Source organism: Eurosta solidaginis, chromosome 1 (genome assembly GCF_040869045.1).
Source record: "Eurosta solidaginis isolate ZX-2024a chromosome 1, ASM4086904v1, whole genome shotgun sequence".
Taxonomy (NCBI): Eukaryota; Metazoa; Arthropoda; class Insecta; order Diptera; family Tephritidae; genus Eurosta; species Eurosta solidaginis.
In genome coordinates this window covers 156417287-156435782 of record NC_090319.1, presented here as the reverse complement: position 1 = coordinate 156435782, position 18496 = coordinate 156417287, and the positions used below count along the sequence as shown (strand labels likewise).

The 18496-nt window shown below is 38.8% G+C and overlaps 1 protein-coding gene across 6 annotated transcripts in view; it reads right to left on the bottom strand.

The window, feature by feature from the left end:
• stac (C2 and C2B_Munc13-like domain-containing protein staccato) overlaps positions 1-18496 on the bottom strand; it is a 2073982-nt gene that overhangs the window by 173757 nt on the left and 1881729 nt on the right. For 4 of the 6 annotated variants that reach the window (XM_067759977.1, XM_067759979.1, XM_067759975.1 and 1 more), the window contains one exon: positions 746-924. The exons of the other annotated variants lie outside the window; for them this stretch is intronic. In XM_067759977.1, the coding sequence (XP_067616078.1) occupies positions 746-924 (179 nt within the window). The remainder of the gene's footprint in view (positions 1-745; positions 925-18496) is intronic. 6 annotated transcript variants of the gene reach the window in all.

Here is an 18496-nt window from a genome sequence, read left to right as displayed (position 1 = left end):
CTTTAATTGTTTGTAATTAATGGATCTAAAGGGTCTCGAACATAGGTATTCGTCACGAGAAGCAAAGTACTCACAACACCATGGTGAGTTCCTTTTCTTTGTTTTTGTTAATTTTCTCCTTTTTAGGATCGTGAGTGACACTATCACAATGAGGATTATGACACGTTCCACGTAAGCATCTTGCGGCTATGTAACTACAGTAGAGATGACATAGTCTAAGGTGAAAAACTCGGGGCTATGCCATGCCATCTAAAAGAATATGTAAACACGTTTGAGTACAAAAAGTAATCCCAATTATGCTATTTTAAATTTCCAACGTTTGGTTGAAAAAAATTAATAAAATATTTAAATCGGATGGCAAATGAAGATTGTAACGCGTTTTAAACCCCTTATTTTTTATTGAACCACTGTGAGGCGACGCATAAGGTAAAGCCCATATACCTCGCTCCCCACTTCATCCTTTTAAAATGTTTTCTAAATAAATATCTTGAGCCCTTATTTAGAAGATTTAAATACACTAGAAATATCCTTGGTTTAATTTCATTACCACAATTTTGGACATATGAGTTTTTTGCAAATATCTCGATATTTTGAAAGTGAAATACATCCAGGTGCATGGGTTTAGTCCATGTACTCATGTCATTTAATATTAATGTTTAATGCATTTAACAGAGACTACCTGGCATCACTAAATATTCGCTGAAAAACTGAGATTTTAAGTGATAATTTTATTGCTTTGACAAACCCAAGTACTGTGGCTGCAGTAGTTCCATATGAATTTGTTCATTTTCCGTGGCCATAAGATCAGCAAAAGTAATACAACATTCAGCAATATGTTGACTAGTTATTCCAAAAAGGTTCTTGTCCTTTATGCTGAATAATATTAGGCTATTTTGTTTGAAGGGCTGTTCCTCAGATAAAGTGCTGAAAAAAGAATGTAATATTTTTCATTAGATCCGAATAAATCGCATAGAGAGAAAGAACAGTTATGTGTTTTTTGTGTTTCAAAACGCTAGAAGACCATTAGAAACTCATTAAATGTCGTAAATGCCTTGTAAAACTCTAACTCGTGAAAATCTTAAAACTCGTATAGGAAATCATTTTATTTCCGAGGTTTTCATGGGCCTAATCCCAGGTTGGCCATACGTTGCGTATTTTCTGTGTACTTTGAATTTTCAAAGTCAAAATCACACAAACCACAACACAAGACATCTTCCATTGATAAATATGGTATAGCCGTAAGTGCATTTTATTGGCGCATAATACATATGCCAACAAAATAAAATAGAAATTTAATAAAATTAGTTTCTTTCCAAATTTGGCATTTGAATTTAGATTGGAAACTATGCTGAAAAATTTAAATTTTTCTCTTGTACTGCTTTATCGACGATTTCCAGTGATTAAGGTTTTTTTCGAATCGTTAAGTTACAATAAAGGATATATGTTATCATGCGCGGTAACAATTTATAAGTCACACTTTGAAGTATGCATATATGTAATACTCCTATATTGCTCCTTAATGGCCCTTCCAACAAATGGGCCCTTCCAACCCTCTGGTCTCTTTTTTCAATGTCGGTCCTTTTTAGGCAGTAGTCACGATTTTGGCTCTTTTCTTTTTTTTCACTGAGGCGAAAATTCAAAATACTGCTCACAAAATTTGCCTCAAATTCGTTAACCCACGCATAACTTTCAAAGTACTTCAATGGAATTCTTACCACAAAAATTGCTCCTTCATTGACATTTCACCTAGGATATAATTTAGGCGAGGCATTAAAAAGAGAAGTGTTGGATCTTTGGGCAAACAGATTAGTAGCTTTCCATTGAGTCATGGATTCAGGATCACGATCAAATCTGCTGGGAACGATCATCATCAGTACTATGAGAGTTGGTGGCACTCAACGAATGTGTATCCATAAAAGGTTTACGTAAAAAGTTGAAACAAATTATCCAACCATGCGAAAAATACGATGTATTTTCCATATAAAATTGTATGGAATTTTGCACTTAAAAAAAAGAGAGAGTACTAATGCTTAACAAAGGGGGTCGGCAGGTACAACAAGTCCCAAAATGTTAGGAGGGGTACCAAAATAAGCCTTTGAACTAAAAATTATCGCCCCAAGGCTGATACTACAAATTTTACTTCTGTGAGGAGCTTTGTACAAAAAGCAATTGCACATGTTTTTATGATTTAAAATGAATGTGATGTACTTATTTTAGAGCCTTAATAATTTGTTTTTCAGACTTAAAGCTAAATTGTATGGGTTGTCGAGGGGAAAATATATTAAATACCAGTACATATGTCTGCAAGTGCTACCAAGTACAGGGGGTATGCTGCCAAAATATAGATAGATATCAGGATCACAGCGTGGTTGTTCTATTTAGATTTTAAGATTGCCAAAGTTTGAGCACAATTCGAAGATGTTAACCCATGTTATAAAACAACTCCGTCCTCTTGGCAAATACTAGAAGCTTTTCAGAAATCAAGCCACTTGCTGTTTCTAGATCACAGAGTTGTACTACTCCTAATAGCTGGAGTCTTAGCATGGCATTCGCAAGGCACGAGCACAAGACGTGCTCGATCGTTTCCTCCTCCAACCCGCGCTTCCTACATCTGCTATCACTGACAAACCTTATTTAAAGGTATGTGACGTCAGAAGGCAGTGTCCAGTCAGAATATCAGTCATGTAAGATCTACACATTATCTTTGACACTTTACACTTCCGCCCTTAAACCCACGCCTTCCGCGCTTGGTCGATCATGTGCACCTCTCGCCTTCGCTTAATCTCGCCCAGTCTAATTGGGACGTCTACGGAGCAAGCTTCAAGGGATGCGCCCTTTTTGCTAGTTCATCCGCTTTTTCCCATTTATTCCCATACGCCCTGCGACTCAATATAGATGTATGATTTGTTACATAACTGGCTGTTGGGGCAAAGCAGAGTGGCAAGTGGCATGGTGGCGAGCCCAGATAAAACTCGTCGGTTGGGAGTGGTTAATTTCCACCTGCCCACCCTTCAGCTATGTAATCAAAAATAGTTGTTTCATGCCATATTAGAAATGTACTTGTGACAGGGAGGAAAGCAGTCAGAAGAACACAGAAAAGCGTAGGCCAGTCCTATACTGTCCCGTCCCTTGGAGTCTACCCACCCTCTTCTCTCTCATTTTCTGAATTTTCCTAAAATTTCTACCCCTGCTCCCTTCTAAGGACTCGCAAAATATTCTTTTCCTAGCTGCCTCATATTCAAGTTTTCGCTGATGTAAACTTTTCATTTCCCGTTTGGTCACATCGCATTTCTTATCATTCCTACCACAGAAATCATTTTTTATTTCTTTCCCTTTTCAACAATTGGTATGGTTGTTGTTGACCGGGGGGCTCCTTGCCCAGGCAGGAGTCCGCCAGAGGCTATCTCCGCCAGAGCACAGTTTCCCTTTTCAGATTTGAAGACGCAAAAGGACATGTCACCCCCACATGCGAAACACACCATGTTGTGGAAAGATGACTTGCAACGCAGTTCCTTCTTCGCTTCGGAGGGGTTTTTGACGAAATAATCCACAGGCATCCCACAAGAAAAACACAGCATCAAATGGAATGGTGATGGACAAAACGCGTTGATGGTGAACTTTGGGCCGTTCTGTGACGTGGAGGCATTGACTGGGGATGCGCCTTTCGAGCTAGGCATGCTCATCTGTGGCTGATATTAGGGTTTGTTCCTAACAGGGTTACCGATTGCTTCTATTGGCTTTGTATTTAATGCTTCGTCTACTAGTGGGATTTCTGGGAATGCCAATTCATTCACGGTTTTCGCTCTGTTACGATTTTCTTTCATGACCCGTTCTGCACGCTTACATTCCGTCTTCAATTCTGCCAAGGTATCCATCTTCGACGCGAATATCAAATTTGCCAGGTAAGGTTTCAAGTTTCCTTTAAGTATTCCCACTAATTCTTTCTCTGGAATCTTCTTTTGTAAACGAAACGTGAGATTATGAACCTCTCCGTAAAATTTATCAAACCCTTCCTGTGGTAGCTGTTTCCGTTCCATTATTTCCCGGATTATCTCATAATCCGACTCCGCAGTTTTGAAATGGCACAGCAGCTCGGCTCTCAACCCGGAGTATCCAAAGTCTGGGTCATCCGAGTGGTCTTCGAGTACTTGCCAGTACCATTTCAACGCGGAGCCCGATACGAGACAGTGGAAGTCTGTAAAGAGCTGATAGTGGGAGATCTCGTACTGTTCTCTCATCTTCTCTATCCTAAAAATGAAACTCTCCACCGTCATACCTTTGCTCGTGCCGTCGAATTTTATATGCCACTTTTCTAAGTCAACTTTCTTGCGCTTTGGTGGTCATTTGGTTGCGTTCGATCCCTAGCTTGGGTGTTATTAGAAGGGGTATTATGATGGGTATTAGAATGCGTAATTCCAGCGTCTCCTCGTTGATTCCCAGCATCTGGGGTCGATGATACAGCGGGACGATGATTCAATGCTTGAGCAGAGGTTTCTATCTCCGCGACCCTGTTGCTGAGATTCGCGATGTTGGTTCCCATGTTGTGCACCTCGATCATGCATTGCGCGATCATATCATTTTGTTGTGCTGTAGTAGCCATTAGCTCTGTCAGTTGGTCAACGCCGCTCGCAGTGGAAGTTCGCGCCCTTTCCTGGGTCTTTGGTTGCTCAGCACCAGATCCGACGGGTCGCTCATTCAGCGCGGTGTCATCGTTTGCTGCAGAACCTTGTTGATCAAGCTCTGACATCTCTAGCTGGTCCACCTTCCTATAAAAGCTTAAAGTTGTGTTTGACTGGTGAATGGACAGTTGCTCGCTAACGACCACACCCGGTTGATGTGTTGTCTCTTCCCTTAACGAGCTGAATATTCGGGATGTACACTTATTAAAAAGGTCGGTTGGCACAAAGTCGACGGTATGCAGGACCCCGGTATCAATCTAGGTAAGAATAGAGCCTACTACTTGGTTTTCCAAAGCACGTGCCGCTGCACGCGTAATCCACCTATTCGTAGCAAAAAGTCCCAGTCCACCAACAACTCGTTCCGTGCTATCACGATTTTCCATACGCACACGCAAATAACGCGGATAAGCTACCAACGACGTGGGGTATACGACTAGCCTGCAACAATTGACCAGACTTTCCAGGGGATATTATAAACCCAAAAGCATTAACCCGTAAAAATCAACCTAATTTCGAAAATCGAGTTCATTTTTGATTCTATCGTACCGTTTTTGAGATATTTGCAATTTATCGTTATTCGAAAAAACCAAAAAGATGGTTCCATTTAATTACGTATATCTCACGAACGGGTTAAGCAATTGCAAATTACAGAATCGGAAAGACGATAAAATTTGCTATAAATGCATCATACATTGTTTTTTGCTCAACCATATAGTTTTCGAGATATTAGCTCATCATTTCAGATTTTTGTTTTTTTTTTATGAAAAAATATGAAAAAAATTACTCTTTGCGAGGGCAGCATTCCAAAACCACAACTTTTTTTCAGATTTTTTTCTTTACATAAAGCTCCGTTTAATTAGAAAAAAGATAAGCTATCATTGAAGAAAATCGATGTAAAACTACGTAAGTTATAAGCGATCAAATAAAAATACCCAGGTTGCGCAACTTCAATGTATGTATACATACATATATAAAAGGTGTAAAGTGCAAATGGGATATTATCCGGATAAACGAATAACACCATAGCAATGATAATACTTTTTCTTTAAATAAATCAAATAGTACTTTTAATACTCGAATTGTTTTATAGTAGGTAGAGTGGTTGCATCGAAAGGAAGAGTGGTTGGGTTAGAAACCTGCTGTAGGCATGTTTATAACTATGTATTTCCGTCACTTATGGGTAAGTATGCAGGTAGATTTTCAAAACTATTAGACACAGACAATTTTTAAAGCCTACATCTAAAGCAGGTAGTATTTTCTTTTCCCGACTTCGTATAAAAAGGAACCTTTCTGTCTAGGTAAGATTTAATTGTTTCAATTTTATTCTTGTTCCGAGTATAAATATGAGTTAATGCGCCTTTAAACTTCATAACATCTGCAAGGCTCGCCGGAGATAGTTCAGTCCATAAGTCAAATTACAAAACCGTGATTTATTAAAAAATAAATAAAATGAGTAAAAGGACGCGAGAATTTGAGTGTAATAACGATCCAGATATGTTCTGTTTCATGTGTGGCCAATATACTATCATAAGGCGACGACGAGTGTTCTCAGATCATATCAAAACTTTATACTCCAAGTATTTTGGCATTGAGCCTAAAAATGCTGAAAAACCATGGACACCGAACACTTTGTGTACATCGTATCGAGTAGAATTGATTCAGTCGGAATCAGGACAACAAATAAAATTTGATACACCAATGATATGGAGAGAACCTACTTGCCATTCAATAGAGTGTTATATTTGTCAAACAAAAGTACTTGGCGTTGGAAGATCAAGAAGAGTAACCTATGCCAGCGTACCTACAGTGACATTACCAGTACTACATTCAACGGCAGTTGCGGATCCAGTTCCATTGTCAACAGTAATATCTGAGTGCGGGGAATCAAATTGTACTGAATTTCGCATGGGAAACGAGAGAAACGTTTTGTCGCAAGCACAGCTTAATGATTGGATAAGAGATTTGGAACTATCCAAGGAAAAGGCCGAGATCCACACTTCTCGTATGCAACAATTTAAATTTGTGTCATCCGATGTTAAGGTGGTATAGATGATGTAGAACTCGTCACGAACCATTTTCCAAACACTATACCAAGAAAGACAGTATATGCTACTGCAACGACATACCTGGTTTATTCAAAGAGTTTGGTCAAATATATGATTCAAAAGAGTGGCGATTGTTCATAGACAGCAATAAACTGAGTTTGAAGGCTGTATTATTGCATATTGGTAACAAAAAGCCTTCTATCCCGATCGCACATGCAGTAAATACAAAGGAATCCTACGAGGAAATGCAAAAACTACTCAAATTTATCAAATACGAAGAGCATGATTGGAAAATATGTTCTGATCTCAAAGTCTTTGCAATGCTATGCGGTCTACAAAGTGGATACACCAAGCACTGCTGCTTCCTCTGCAAGTGGGATAGCCGAGCTCGTAAGGACCACTACGTCAGAAAGGATTGGCCGGAAAGAGTCGAGTTTACCGTTGGTGTGGATAACATCAAATACACCCCTCTTGTCAAGAAAGAGAAAATCATACTTCCACACATCAAGCTTGGTCTCATTAAAAACTTTGTTAAGGCTTTGGACAAAGAAGGCGAAGCATTCGACTATTTGAAAAGAATTTTTCCAGATATTTCTCAAGCCAAGATAAAGGAAGGTATTTTTGTCAGACCACAAATAAAAAAGTTGATCAACAATAATCAATTCAAAGGACTACTCTCATCAGTTGAGGCAGCAGCGTGGCAATCCTTTGAAAAGGTCGTTGCTTCTTTTCTCGGTAGACACAAAAGCCCTAACTACGAGCAGATAGTGAATGACTTAATTAATAATTATGCGAAAATGAGTAAATATTAAAGGCCTATTAAAATTAATTTCCCAAAATTATATAACTTGTTTACCTAACTAATATTTTCTTTCCAGGCGTAAATATGTCGTTAAAAATTCACTTTCTGCACTCACATTTGAGCTTTTTTCCGGCAAATTTTGGCGACGAAAGTGACGAACATGGCGAAAGGTTTCATCAGCAAATGAAATTAATTGAAAATCGATATCAAGGATTCTGGGACGTCGCAATGATGGGTGATTACTGCTGGTTTCTCATAAGAGAAACCGATCCTAAACTGAATAAGCGTCAAAGTCGAACACATAATTATTTCGACTACATAGTAAAATAAAATTAAGATAAAGATTGTTTGAATATAGTACAAACATAAATAAATTTAAAAAAAAAAGTTAAAAATATGGGTAATTTCATTCATAAATTGAACTTTTAACTAAATAGAAACAGAGCATAGCTAGATATTTCACTCTTCTTTATACCATACATACGTTTTGAGGTATACGTTGAAATTGCGCAACCTGGGTATTTTTATTTGATCGCTTATAACTTACGTAGTTTTGCATCGATTTTCTTCGATGATAGCTTATCTTTTTTCTAATTAAACAGATATTTACGTAAATAAAAAATATTTGGAAAAAAAGTTGTGGTTTTGGAATGCTGCCCTCGCAAAGAGTAATTTTTTTCATATTTTTTCATAAAAAAAAACAAAAATCTGAAATGATGAGCTAATATCTCGAAAACTATATGGTTGAGCAAAAAACAATGTATGATGCATTTCTAGCAAATTTTATCATCTTTCCGATTCTGTAAACTTATTTGCAATTGCTTGACCCGTTCGTAATTAAATGGAGCCATCTTTTTGGTTTTTTCGAATAACGGTAAATTGCAAATATCTCAAAAACGGTACCATAGAATCAAAAATGAACCCGATTTTCGAAATCACGGGGTGGTTTTACATACGAATTTCATAACGGCGTTTCTGGTAAAGAGAAAAAGTTGAAATTCGTGGTCCAGTGTTATCCACAAAACTCCTCATATTAATACAAAAAGCTGTTAGCTAAAAACTCCTAAATTGTCCGAAAGAAAAGAAAATAGCTGAAGAGATAGTACATAGAGAATAGAAATAGAGTGGGAAACTAAATAAAGATCGGGCTATTTTCGTTGGGCGCCATTGTTACATAACTGGCTGTTGGGGCAAAGCAGAGTGGCAAGTGGCATGGTGGCGAGCCCAACTAAAACTCGTCGAAACAGATATTTCTCAAGCCAAGATAAAGGAAGGTATTTTTGTCAAACCACAAATAAAAAAGTTGATCAACAATAATCAATTCAAAGGACTACTCTCATCAGTTGAGGCAGCAGCGTGGCAATCCTTTGAAAAGGTCGTTGCTTCTTTTCTCGGTAGACACAAAAGCCCTAACTACGAGCAGATAGTGAATGACTTAATCAATAATTATGCGAAAATGAGTAAATATTAAAGGCCTATTAAAATTAATTTCCCAAAATTATATAACTTGTTTACCTAACTAATATTTTCTTTCCAGGCGTAAATATGTCGTTAAAAATTCACTTTCTGCACTCACATTTGAGCTTTTTTCCGGCAAATCTTGGCGACGAAAGTGAAAATAGCTGAAGAGATAGTACATAGAGAATAGAAATAGAGTGGGAAACTAAATAAAGATCGGGCTATTTTCGTTGGGCGCCATTGTTACATAACTGGCTGTTGGGGCAAAGCAGAGTGGCAAGTGGCATGGTGGCGAGCCCAGCTAAAACTCGTCGGTTGGGAGTGGTTAATTTCCACCTGCTCACCCTTCAGCTATGTAATCAAAAATAGTTGTGTCATGCCATATTAGAAATGTACTTGTGACAGGGAGGAAAGCAGTCAGAAGAACACAGAAAAGCGTAGGCCCGTCCTATCCTGTCCCGTCCGTTGGAGTCTACCCACCCTCTTCGGCGCGGCGCACTCGAAGCCATGGGCGCTGTGCTGACTCCTCTCTTTCTACAGCGCGCCCAAATCCTGACACTAGTCCGTCTGAATTAGTCCTAGTCTAGTCCATGTCGGTATAGTCAAAGGTCCGTGCAACCTACTTCCCCTCTCGTTGCACTAGTGCAACATGCACACCAATCTGATCAAGTTAGCAACTCATTTTTTTTCTTTTCACATTCCATATGTAGGTACAAAAACAGGTTTTATTGTGGAGATTCAAAATAATTCAAATTAAATGAAAAGGTAGCTTAGGCTCTAGTTTTTGTTTTATAAAATCAAGAGAAAGATAAAAATTCAAAATTCAAAAGAAAAATCTAATTACATGAAGAGGTATCTTAGACTCTAGTTTTTGTTTTATAACTTCAAGAAAATGATATAGAAAAGGGAATTAAATAAATTATTTGTACAATTCTGTTATTACCTTACGTGCTAGGAATCTTCATTAGTAACAATGCTAAGACTAATCAAATAAACTTGGCCTTAACCAAAATAAGAGGAAAGCTTATAAGAGAATCCTTAATAAAATAATTTCAACTATAGTGACAGTAAAAGGCGATAATAGATCCTTTGCACAGACAAAAATAGGCGGAAAGGATACTTTAGCATTATTAGACTCGGGTGCAGGCGCTAGCTGCTTAGGCAAGAACGCAAATACATTTCTGGTAGGGAAAGAAAAGCAGGTGATGCAGATATCAGGTCAGAACATTGGAACGGCGAATGGGAACGAAACCCCAGTACTAGGAGTGATTACACTACCGGTCGAATGGGATGATATGACAAAAGAGCTAGAGTTTTTAATAGTACCAGGGCTGCAACAGGAAGTCTACTTAGGCATCGACTTTTGGAAGACTTTCAACCTTAACCTAGTCAATTGGGGATCGATAAAGCCCTCTATGGATAGTGCCGTCGTAGAGCTCGTACCCGCCGAGGGCGACCTATCGTTCGACGCGGTTCAACATGATCTCTCACCCACAGAAACCCAGGCCTTAGACAAAGTGAAAGCGCAGTTTCCGTCGTTCGCTGTACTGGGTCTAGGCAAAACTGATTTGGAAGAACACCTAATTGAAGTCGTAAACGAAAATCTCCCAGTGAAACAGCGTCATAACCCCATATCTCCTGCAATACAAAAGTTAGTTTACCAAGAGCTCGACAGAATGCTGAGTATGGGGGTAATCGAAGAAAGTAATAGTAGTTGGAACTCACCCGTTTCACTGGTAATTAAGGGAACCAAGAATCGGCTATGCTTGGACGCTAGGAAAGTGAATGAACGGACTGTGAAAGATGCATATCCTCTGCCGCATATCGATGGGATCTTGAGTCGTCTCCATAATACGCGATACATGTCAGCCATTGATTTGAAAAATGCCTTCTGGCAAATTCCTTTGGAGAGGAAATCCAGAGAAAAGACAGCTTTTACGGTGCCTGGTAGGCCGTTATACCATTTTACAGTAATGCCGTTTGGTCTGTGTAATGCGGCACAGAGGATGTGTAGGCTTATTGATAAAGTCATACCCGCTACGTTACGTGAGTCCGTCTTTGTGTATTTAGATGACCTCTTAGTGTGTTCAGAAAGTTTTTCGTCTCATTTGTGTTTACTTGAAAAGGTCGCTCGTTGCTTAAGGGAAGCGAAGCTAACAATCAATGTGGAAAAAAGTAAATTTTGTTACAAAGAGGTCCGCTACCTTGGTTATGTAGTGGGCGACGGTTGCATAAGAACGGATGCAAATAATAAACATAATATTGTGTACAAAACATAAATAATCTAAAACTGTATGTTCACGGCCTTCCGTCTTAAATACATTTTCTATTAAGCGAGGGCACTCATTTACATTTTCTACAAAATGCAATTTTAGAGCAGGCCATATTTTAATCAGTCTTTCAATAGCAGGACATAACGATAAAAACCTGGTTGAGACATGTTTGACAATTTCCATCCACTGCATTTCGTTATGTTCAAAACTCTGTTGCAAAACTTTCCTCCTTTTTGCAGACCGGCTGAAAAAAGAACTAATTTTTAAAATCAAAACCTCGACGTCATAGTCCAATTTATCTGTACCATGCTTGGCAGCATTATGGAGAATGTGCACTGTGCAATTTGCTTTTGTAGAGAGTCAATCGGGCAATCAAATAACCTTATTGATTTATGTTATAAAAACACAACACTGTTTACATGCAACTCTGTGAGAATACCATTGTAATACTACTCTGTACATATTGTATGTTTTCATGTATACCGCAACCCTGACGAGCACTTGTCATCGCTTCGCAAATATTTTCAGTTTTTCAATTCATTCATTCAGCCACTGGCTTCTGACGAGTGCGGTTCTCGTCCGATATTGCTTCGGACAGTCCAAACTAATATATTTAAAGCTAAGCTGAAAGTATTTGCATACATATATTTTGTATTTGTTGTAATTTGCCTCGTGTTCATTAAAGTGTCAGTGGACACATGTATAATTTGAGAGGCAAGAATAACCACCGAAAAAAGCAAGCATGGCTACGTTTTCACCAGATCAGTTCACACAAATTTTAGCTGCACTTCACGCTTTCGAGGACAACGGGACCGCTATAACGGTGTATAAAGACTCGAAAAAATTTCCGAGCACGATGCTTTGCGCGGTATGCTACTATTACTCGAGGACTACGCTGCAACGTGTTGGATTGGCGTGAAAGAGTCCGTACCTACGTTTGCCGCTGCGATAGAATTAATCCGCTCAACATTTTCGCCACCAACTCCTGATTGGAAAATATTTTTAACCTTCTTCGAACAAAGGCAACAAGTGCGTGAACCTAGTCACAGCTTTATTTGCAAGAAGCGACTGTTATTCTCTTGAATAACTCCGTAAGTGAAATTGTACAATTGAACATGGTTTACGGCCTCTTATCAATCAAGATCAGAGAGCGCATTCATCATGAAGCGTTTACAACATTCGACGAGTTGATAGCACGTTGCCGGGATGCAGAAATATTTTTAGCTGAAGTAAAGCAGCTCATGCCATCTGTGAAAGAAAAATCTGAACATGCGGAAGTACCGAAACGGTGTTCATTTTGTAGACCAAGAAGCCACAATGCAGATGTTTGCTTCAAGAAGAAGAAGGAGCAACAATCGCAACAGGCACAGCAGTCACAACAACAAACTAACGCAGCAAGTACAAGCACAGGTGTGCCGCAAATCAAGCATGGCCCCTCGTTCTCATGTTACGGCTGTGGTACACCAGGCGTTTACCGTGCAAACTGTCCAAAATGTAGTGGACACAACAAGGAGATCCCACAGTATCTACCTATAAACAGCGTCTCCACTACCATTGTTGGAAGAGCAATTCCATCCGTCCAATTTGAGATGTTCGGAATGCAAGGTGAAGCATTATTTTATACTGGAGCGAAAACTAGTGTAGCTACCGCTTACCTAAAGAAAATAATGACTAGCCAGGGGTGTGTGTTTCAGGATGTGTTGGCAGATGTAACATTGGCAGATGGAACAACTACTTCGCAAAAGGTATTGTCCACTATATGTGACATAACTATCGGCAACCGGCAACCGAAGATACGAATGATATCACTTCCTAACGCTAAGAAAAACCATACTCTCATAGGGGTTTGTTCGTACCTCCAATTAAAGTAAAAGCCACGAGTAATGAGTTCACCAAATTTTGTGATGACAACTTTGTTCCAATAAATTCTTTGGATGTAAATTTTCCAGACGGCCAACATCTGACTGTGGCAGAAAAGACGAAGTTGGATGCATTGCTATCCGAACACGCTAATATTTTTAAGGAGCCGACTTCTGCAACAACATTTGCAATACACAGAATCGATACAGGCGAACACCCTCCAATCGCTTTTCCACCGTACCACTTATCGCCTCAACGTAAAGAGTTACTAAAAATTGAACTCGACAAAATGCTGAATGCTGGCATAATAGTACCCTGTGAATCACCTTGGGCGTCCCCAGTGGTCCTTATACCCAAGAAATCAAGTGGTATACGAGTGTGCATTGATTATAGAGAGTTGAATGCTATCACCAAACCAGATAGGTATCCGTTACCACGAATTGATGATTTGTTGCATGAAGCGAAAGTCACTAAATACATGTCAACGTTTGACTACAATCGGGTTACTGGCAAGTTGGTATAAAAAACGAAGACCAAGACAAAACTGCTTTCGTTAAGCCATTTGGGATGTACAAATTTACGCGAATGCCTTTTGGCCTGCGCAATGCAACAGCGTCTTTTCAGCGATTGATAGATCGCCTTAAGATCTCGTTAAGTGACATAACTTTAGTTGCGTATTTGTACGACATTATTTTATGTTCCAAGAGTTTTGCGGATCACTTAGATGATCTTAGAAAGCTTTTTGATCGTCTCAAGCAATTTGGTCTCAAGGTGAATCGAGAGAAATGCCGTTTTGCTTGTCAAGCTGTGAAGTATTTGGGTCACATATTAACACCTGATGGCATCAAGGTTGATCCAGATAAAGTTTCATCCATATCGCTCTGCAAGCCTCCGAGAAAAGTGAAGGAGTTACTATCATTTCTACAAGTGTGCTCCTGGTACAGACGTTTTGTACCCGCCTTCGCAAATGTTGCAAAGCCGCTTTCACAGCTGACGAAGAAAAATGTTAAATGGAAATGGTCGGATCAACAGCAGAAAGCGTTTGATGAACTGAAGCAGCTATTGACAACGACACCAATTTTAAAGCAAGCAGATGAAAACTTGCTGTTCATCCTCAAAACCGATGCTACTGGATATGCACTAGGAGCAGTCCTGATCCAGGGGGAGGGGCCAGATGAGCATCCCATAGAGTATGGAAGTAGATTGCTAGCAAAAGCCGAGCAAAACTATTCCACAACTGGACGGGAAGCCTTGGCTATTGTATGGGCTGTGCAGAAATTCCGAGGATATATTGAAGGCTCCGAGGTGAAGCTCATTACTGACCACCGGTCATTGAAGTGGCTGATGAAATTAAAATCTCCAACCGGAAGGCTTTCTCGTTGGGCATTATTGATACAGTCTTATAATATACAAATTGATTACAAGCCTGGAAGAACTAATGTCGTAGCAGATATGTTATCGCGGCCGCCGTGTGAGGCCGAACACGTTGCTGAAGAACTCTGTGACATATGCTCATTCGAAATTGATCTTCCACGTCTAGGAGAATAGCAGATAAGAGAAGGGCAGATAAGTGACACAGATCTGAAGGCAATTATTGACTGCTTATAAAATAAAACTGACGATGCGGTGCATTGGTCCAAAAGAGGGTACACTATGAACGATAGTGTATTGTATTGTTACAATGACAAAAATAGCGAGAATGCAGAACTAGTCATCCCTACATCTGAGCGTTCAGCGATATTGGACCACAACCATAATAAAGATATAACAGGTCATAGAACGGCGAATAAGGTAATGTCCCGCTATTACTGGCCTGGAATTCGTAAAGATATTGAAAGTCACGTGGAAAGTTGTATCGATTGTCAACGGTTCAAAGTATCCAACCTAAAACCAATGGGCTTGTATCAAACTATGTCTAGTAAACAACGCTTTGAACCCATAGCTATCGATTTATTTTGGCCGTTGCCAGCAGATACTAATGGTATGCAGTGTATATATATATTGGAGGATGTAGCGAGTCGTTGGGTGGAACTATTTGCGCTAAAAGAAACCTCTGCTGAAAGCTGTGCGAGAACGTTGATAGACGAGGTATTCCTACGGTATGGCGTTCCAAGGCGAATCATCAGCGACAATGGGGTACAATTTTTATCGGCAGTTATGCAGAAGCTAACGTTCTGTCACGAAATAAGCCAAGTGTTTACTTCCTTGTTCCATCCCCAAGCCAACCCCGTAGAGCGAAAGAATCGGGACCTGAAGACGCAGTTGGCAATTTTGGTAGGTAACCAACATCGCACTTGGGCAGAAAGATTACATGCCATTCGCTTTGCTATGAATACAACTCGATTTCAAAGTACTTGTTATACTTCTGCCTATCTTACATTCGGGCGTGAGCTGAGGACGATTGACGATGTCCAGAAAGATCTACTAGCCAATATACACTCTGAAAACTTTATCGCTGAGATCACTCCATATGTCAATACTCTGACTAAAGCATTTCAAAACGCTCGTGAATGTGAACAGAAACAACAAGATCACAATAAAGATTTAACCAATCCTCAAAGGCATGAGCAAGAAGAATTAGGAATTGGATCCAAGGTTCTAGTGACCACTCATGTGTTAAGCAATGCCGCTAAGGGCGTAACTTCAAAATTCGTACCACGACGAGATGGTCCTTATACCATCATTGGCAAGCATGGTTCCTCCGCATATGTTTTAGCTCATGAGGATAATCCACAATATCCTTTAGGTACATATCATGCGTCGTCATTGACACCGTTTCGAAGTTCCAGCGCTGCTCCTGAGAATCCAGTGAACATGATACGTCGTCGAGGACGTCCACGAAAGCTACCAAGTAGGATACCTCATCGGGTCGATATCAGTATCCTAGGGGGAGACTGTAGCGAGTCAATCGGTCAATCAAATAACATTATTGGTTTATATTATAAAAACACAACACTGTTTACATGCAACTCTGTGAGAATACCATTGTAATACTACTTTGTACATATTGTATGTTTTTATATATATCGCAACCCCGAGAAGCACTTGTCATCGCTTCGCAAATATTTTCAGTTGTTCATTTTTCATTCAGCCACTGGCTTCTGACGAGTACGGTTCTCGTCCGATATTGCTTCGGACAGTCCAAACTAATATATTTAAAGCTAAGCTGAAAGTATTTGCATACATATATTTTGTATTTGTTGTAATTTGCCTCGTGTTCAATAAAGTGTCAGTGGACACATGTATAATTTGAGAGGCAAGAATAATTTAGATTCTTCACTTTTATAATATTTTTGTTTTTCGAAAGTAGATTGGTATAAATGGAAAGATTTTTTCCAAAATTGACACTGGTATTATCTGCTGAAAATGCTGAAACTCTTTCCAGAGATACCTCGTTAGCTTCCAAACAATCAACAAGCATCTTTGTAACTTGATCTGCGGATTCGTGGCCATTTTCTATAAAATCTAGCAAACGATTTTCAACACCAGTTTCGTAGTCATAAAATCGGATACATATTGGAAACATCTTCCGGTTACCTTTATTGCTTGCATCGGTAGCAATTGAAAAGTATTAATTATTTTCTTTTATTTTATTTAAATACATTTAACAGACTGTGTGCTTAGGATTTGGCACACAATTGCTTCGGCCTTAGTTCGGCCGCAGCTTATTTTTTAACAATTAATGAATCTTCACAAATGTATGGGAGTAATTTATTTGCACATTCCATACTATTATAACTAAGTGAATGCTTTACAGTATGATAAACAGAAGTTATTTCTGCAGCAGAAATCTCCTCATGTAATTTGGAAACAGTCCCGTCCTGCTGATTAAAAAATGTCTCAATACCATTGGCTGCAGCAGCACTCGCAATATCAGTATGGATCTTTGTAAGTGAATGCTGTCTGACATCGTTTATTCCACCATAGCTGCAATTGAACTCCCTTTTGCAAAGACGGCAATATGCCTTATGAATATTACCTCTTACTGGCTGTAGCCAATTATAATCACTTTCCCACTTAAAATTGCATCTGGTAAGCCTTTTTGACCTTTTCGGAAATAATGCATCAACATCAGAATGATTATTTGTCGAAGCGCTCATTTCCACCTAAAAGAATATTTCGATGTTTATGTAGTAATTTTAAACATATATTTATTTACCGTGAATGAATTTGATGCAAGAATTAAGCAAAAGATGAACACATATACATAACACTTGCCTTGCAAAATTAATATTTTGGTGTGCGAAATGTCAAACATTGACAATATTCAGAACCACAGTACGGATGAATTTTTCTTCTTTACATAGTTGGACGCAATATGCTAAAGAGCTGAATACAATCGAAGCAGCAAATATGGCCATGTTTCGTAGCAGATTATAATTTATTAATTTTGATATTGTGAAAATGCTGGGACAAAGCATTTCCCGACGGGACACTTAAAAATTTGTGAAAAATACGGGATGTACGGCCAATACGGGACATTTGGCAACGCTAATGTATATACGTGAGAATTTTATAAAACGGTAAATAAATATGAAGTCTGAACATTTTGTTTATCTTCTTATTAGGGTGTATGCATGCATTTAGCTTAGAGCTTTTTGTTTTGTATTCTGCCTGCAAGAAAAAAAGAGCTTAGAAATTCATCAATACAGGAGAGTATCGAGCTCAGATTTTAAAAGGGGGCCCGAAATTTTTAAATGACCTCTCATATTTCTAAAGTGTATAAGTGTGGGGGAATGGTTGAAATTTCTTCTTTTATATCCAACTATACTTCACCTGACTGTGCGTAACGTATAAAAAGTCGACCATTAAAAATATATTTCTTTATGTATTTTCATAATGTTTGCGACAGTAGATGTTCAAGGCTTTAAAGCATACCACAATAGATTCATTGTAAAGAAAATAGCTGTAGTCCTCAACAATGAAGAATTCCACTATTTGCACATAAAAGCTCCATTTGAATTTTCGGATCTGAGTAAGGATAATCAACGACAAGCTAATTGGTTAATGTTACACCACCATAATTTATTATGGTCCTATGGAAGCGATAGTTTTAAATCTGTAAAAAACTATTTGATGTCAACATTGAAGAACATAAAAGTTTATGATAAGCGGCAAGAAAAAAGTGTGTGGATATCAGAGTTCCTCCAAAAGCCGGTGTTTAACATCGAAGACGAGAGTACAGGATGTGATGGAATGAATCTCTCTAGATTATACAGTTTACACCCAGAGGCTGTACGTTGTCAATTTCATTTTCATACTGATTGTAATGTGAAAATCAACCAACGACAAATTCCTTGTGCTTTAAAATCAGCATATATTTTGTTCAAATACATATCGGATAGTAATTTAAATTTATAATGAAATAAAATAGAATTA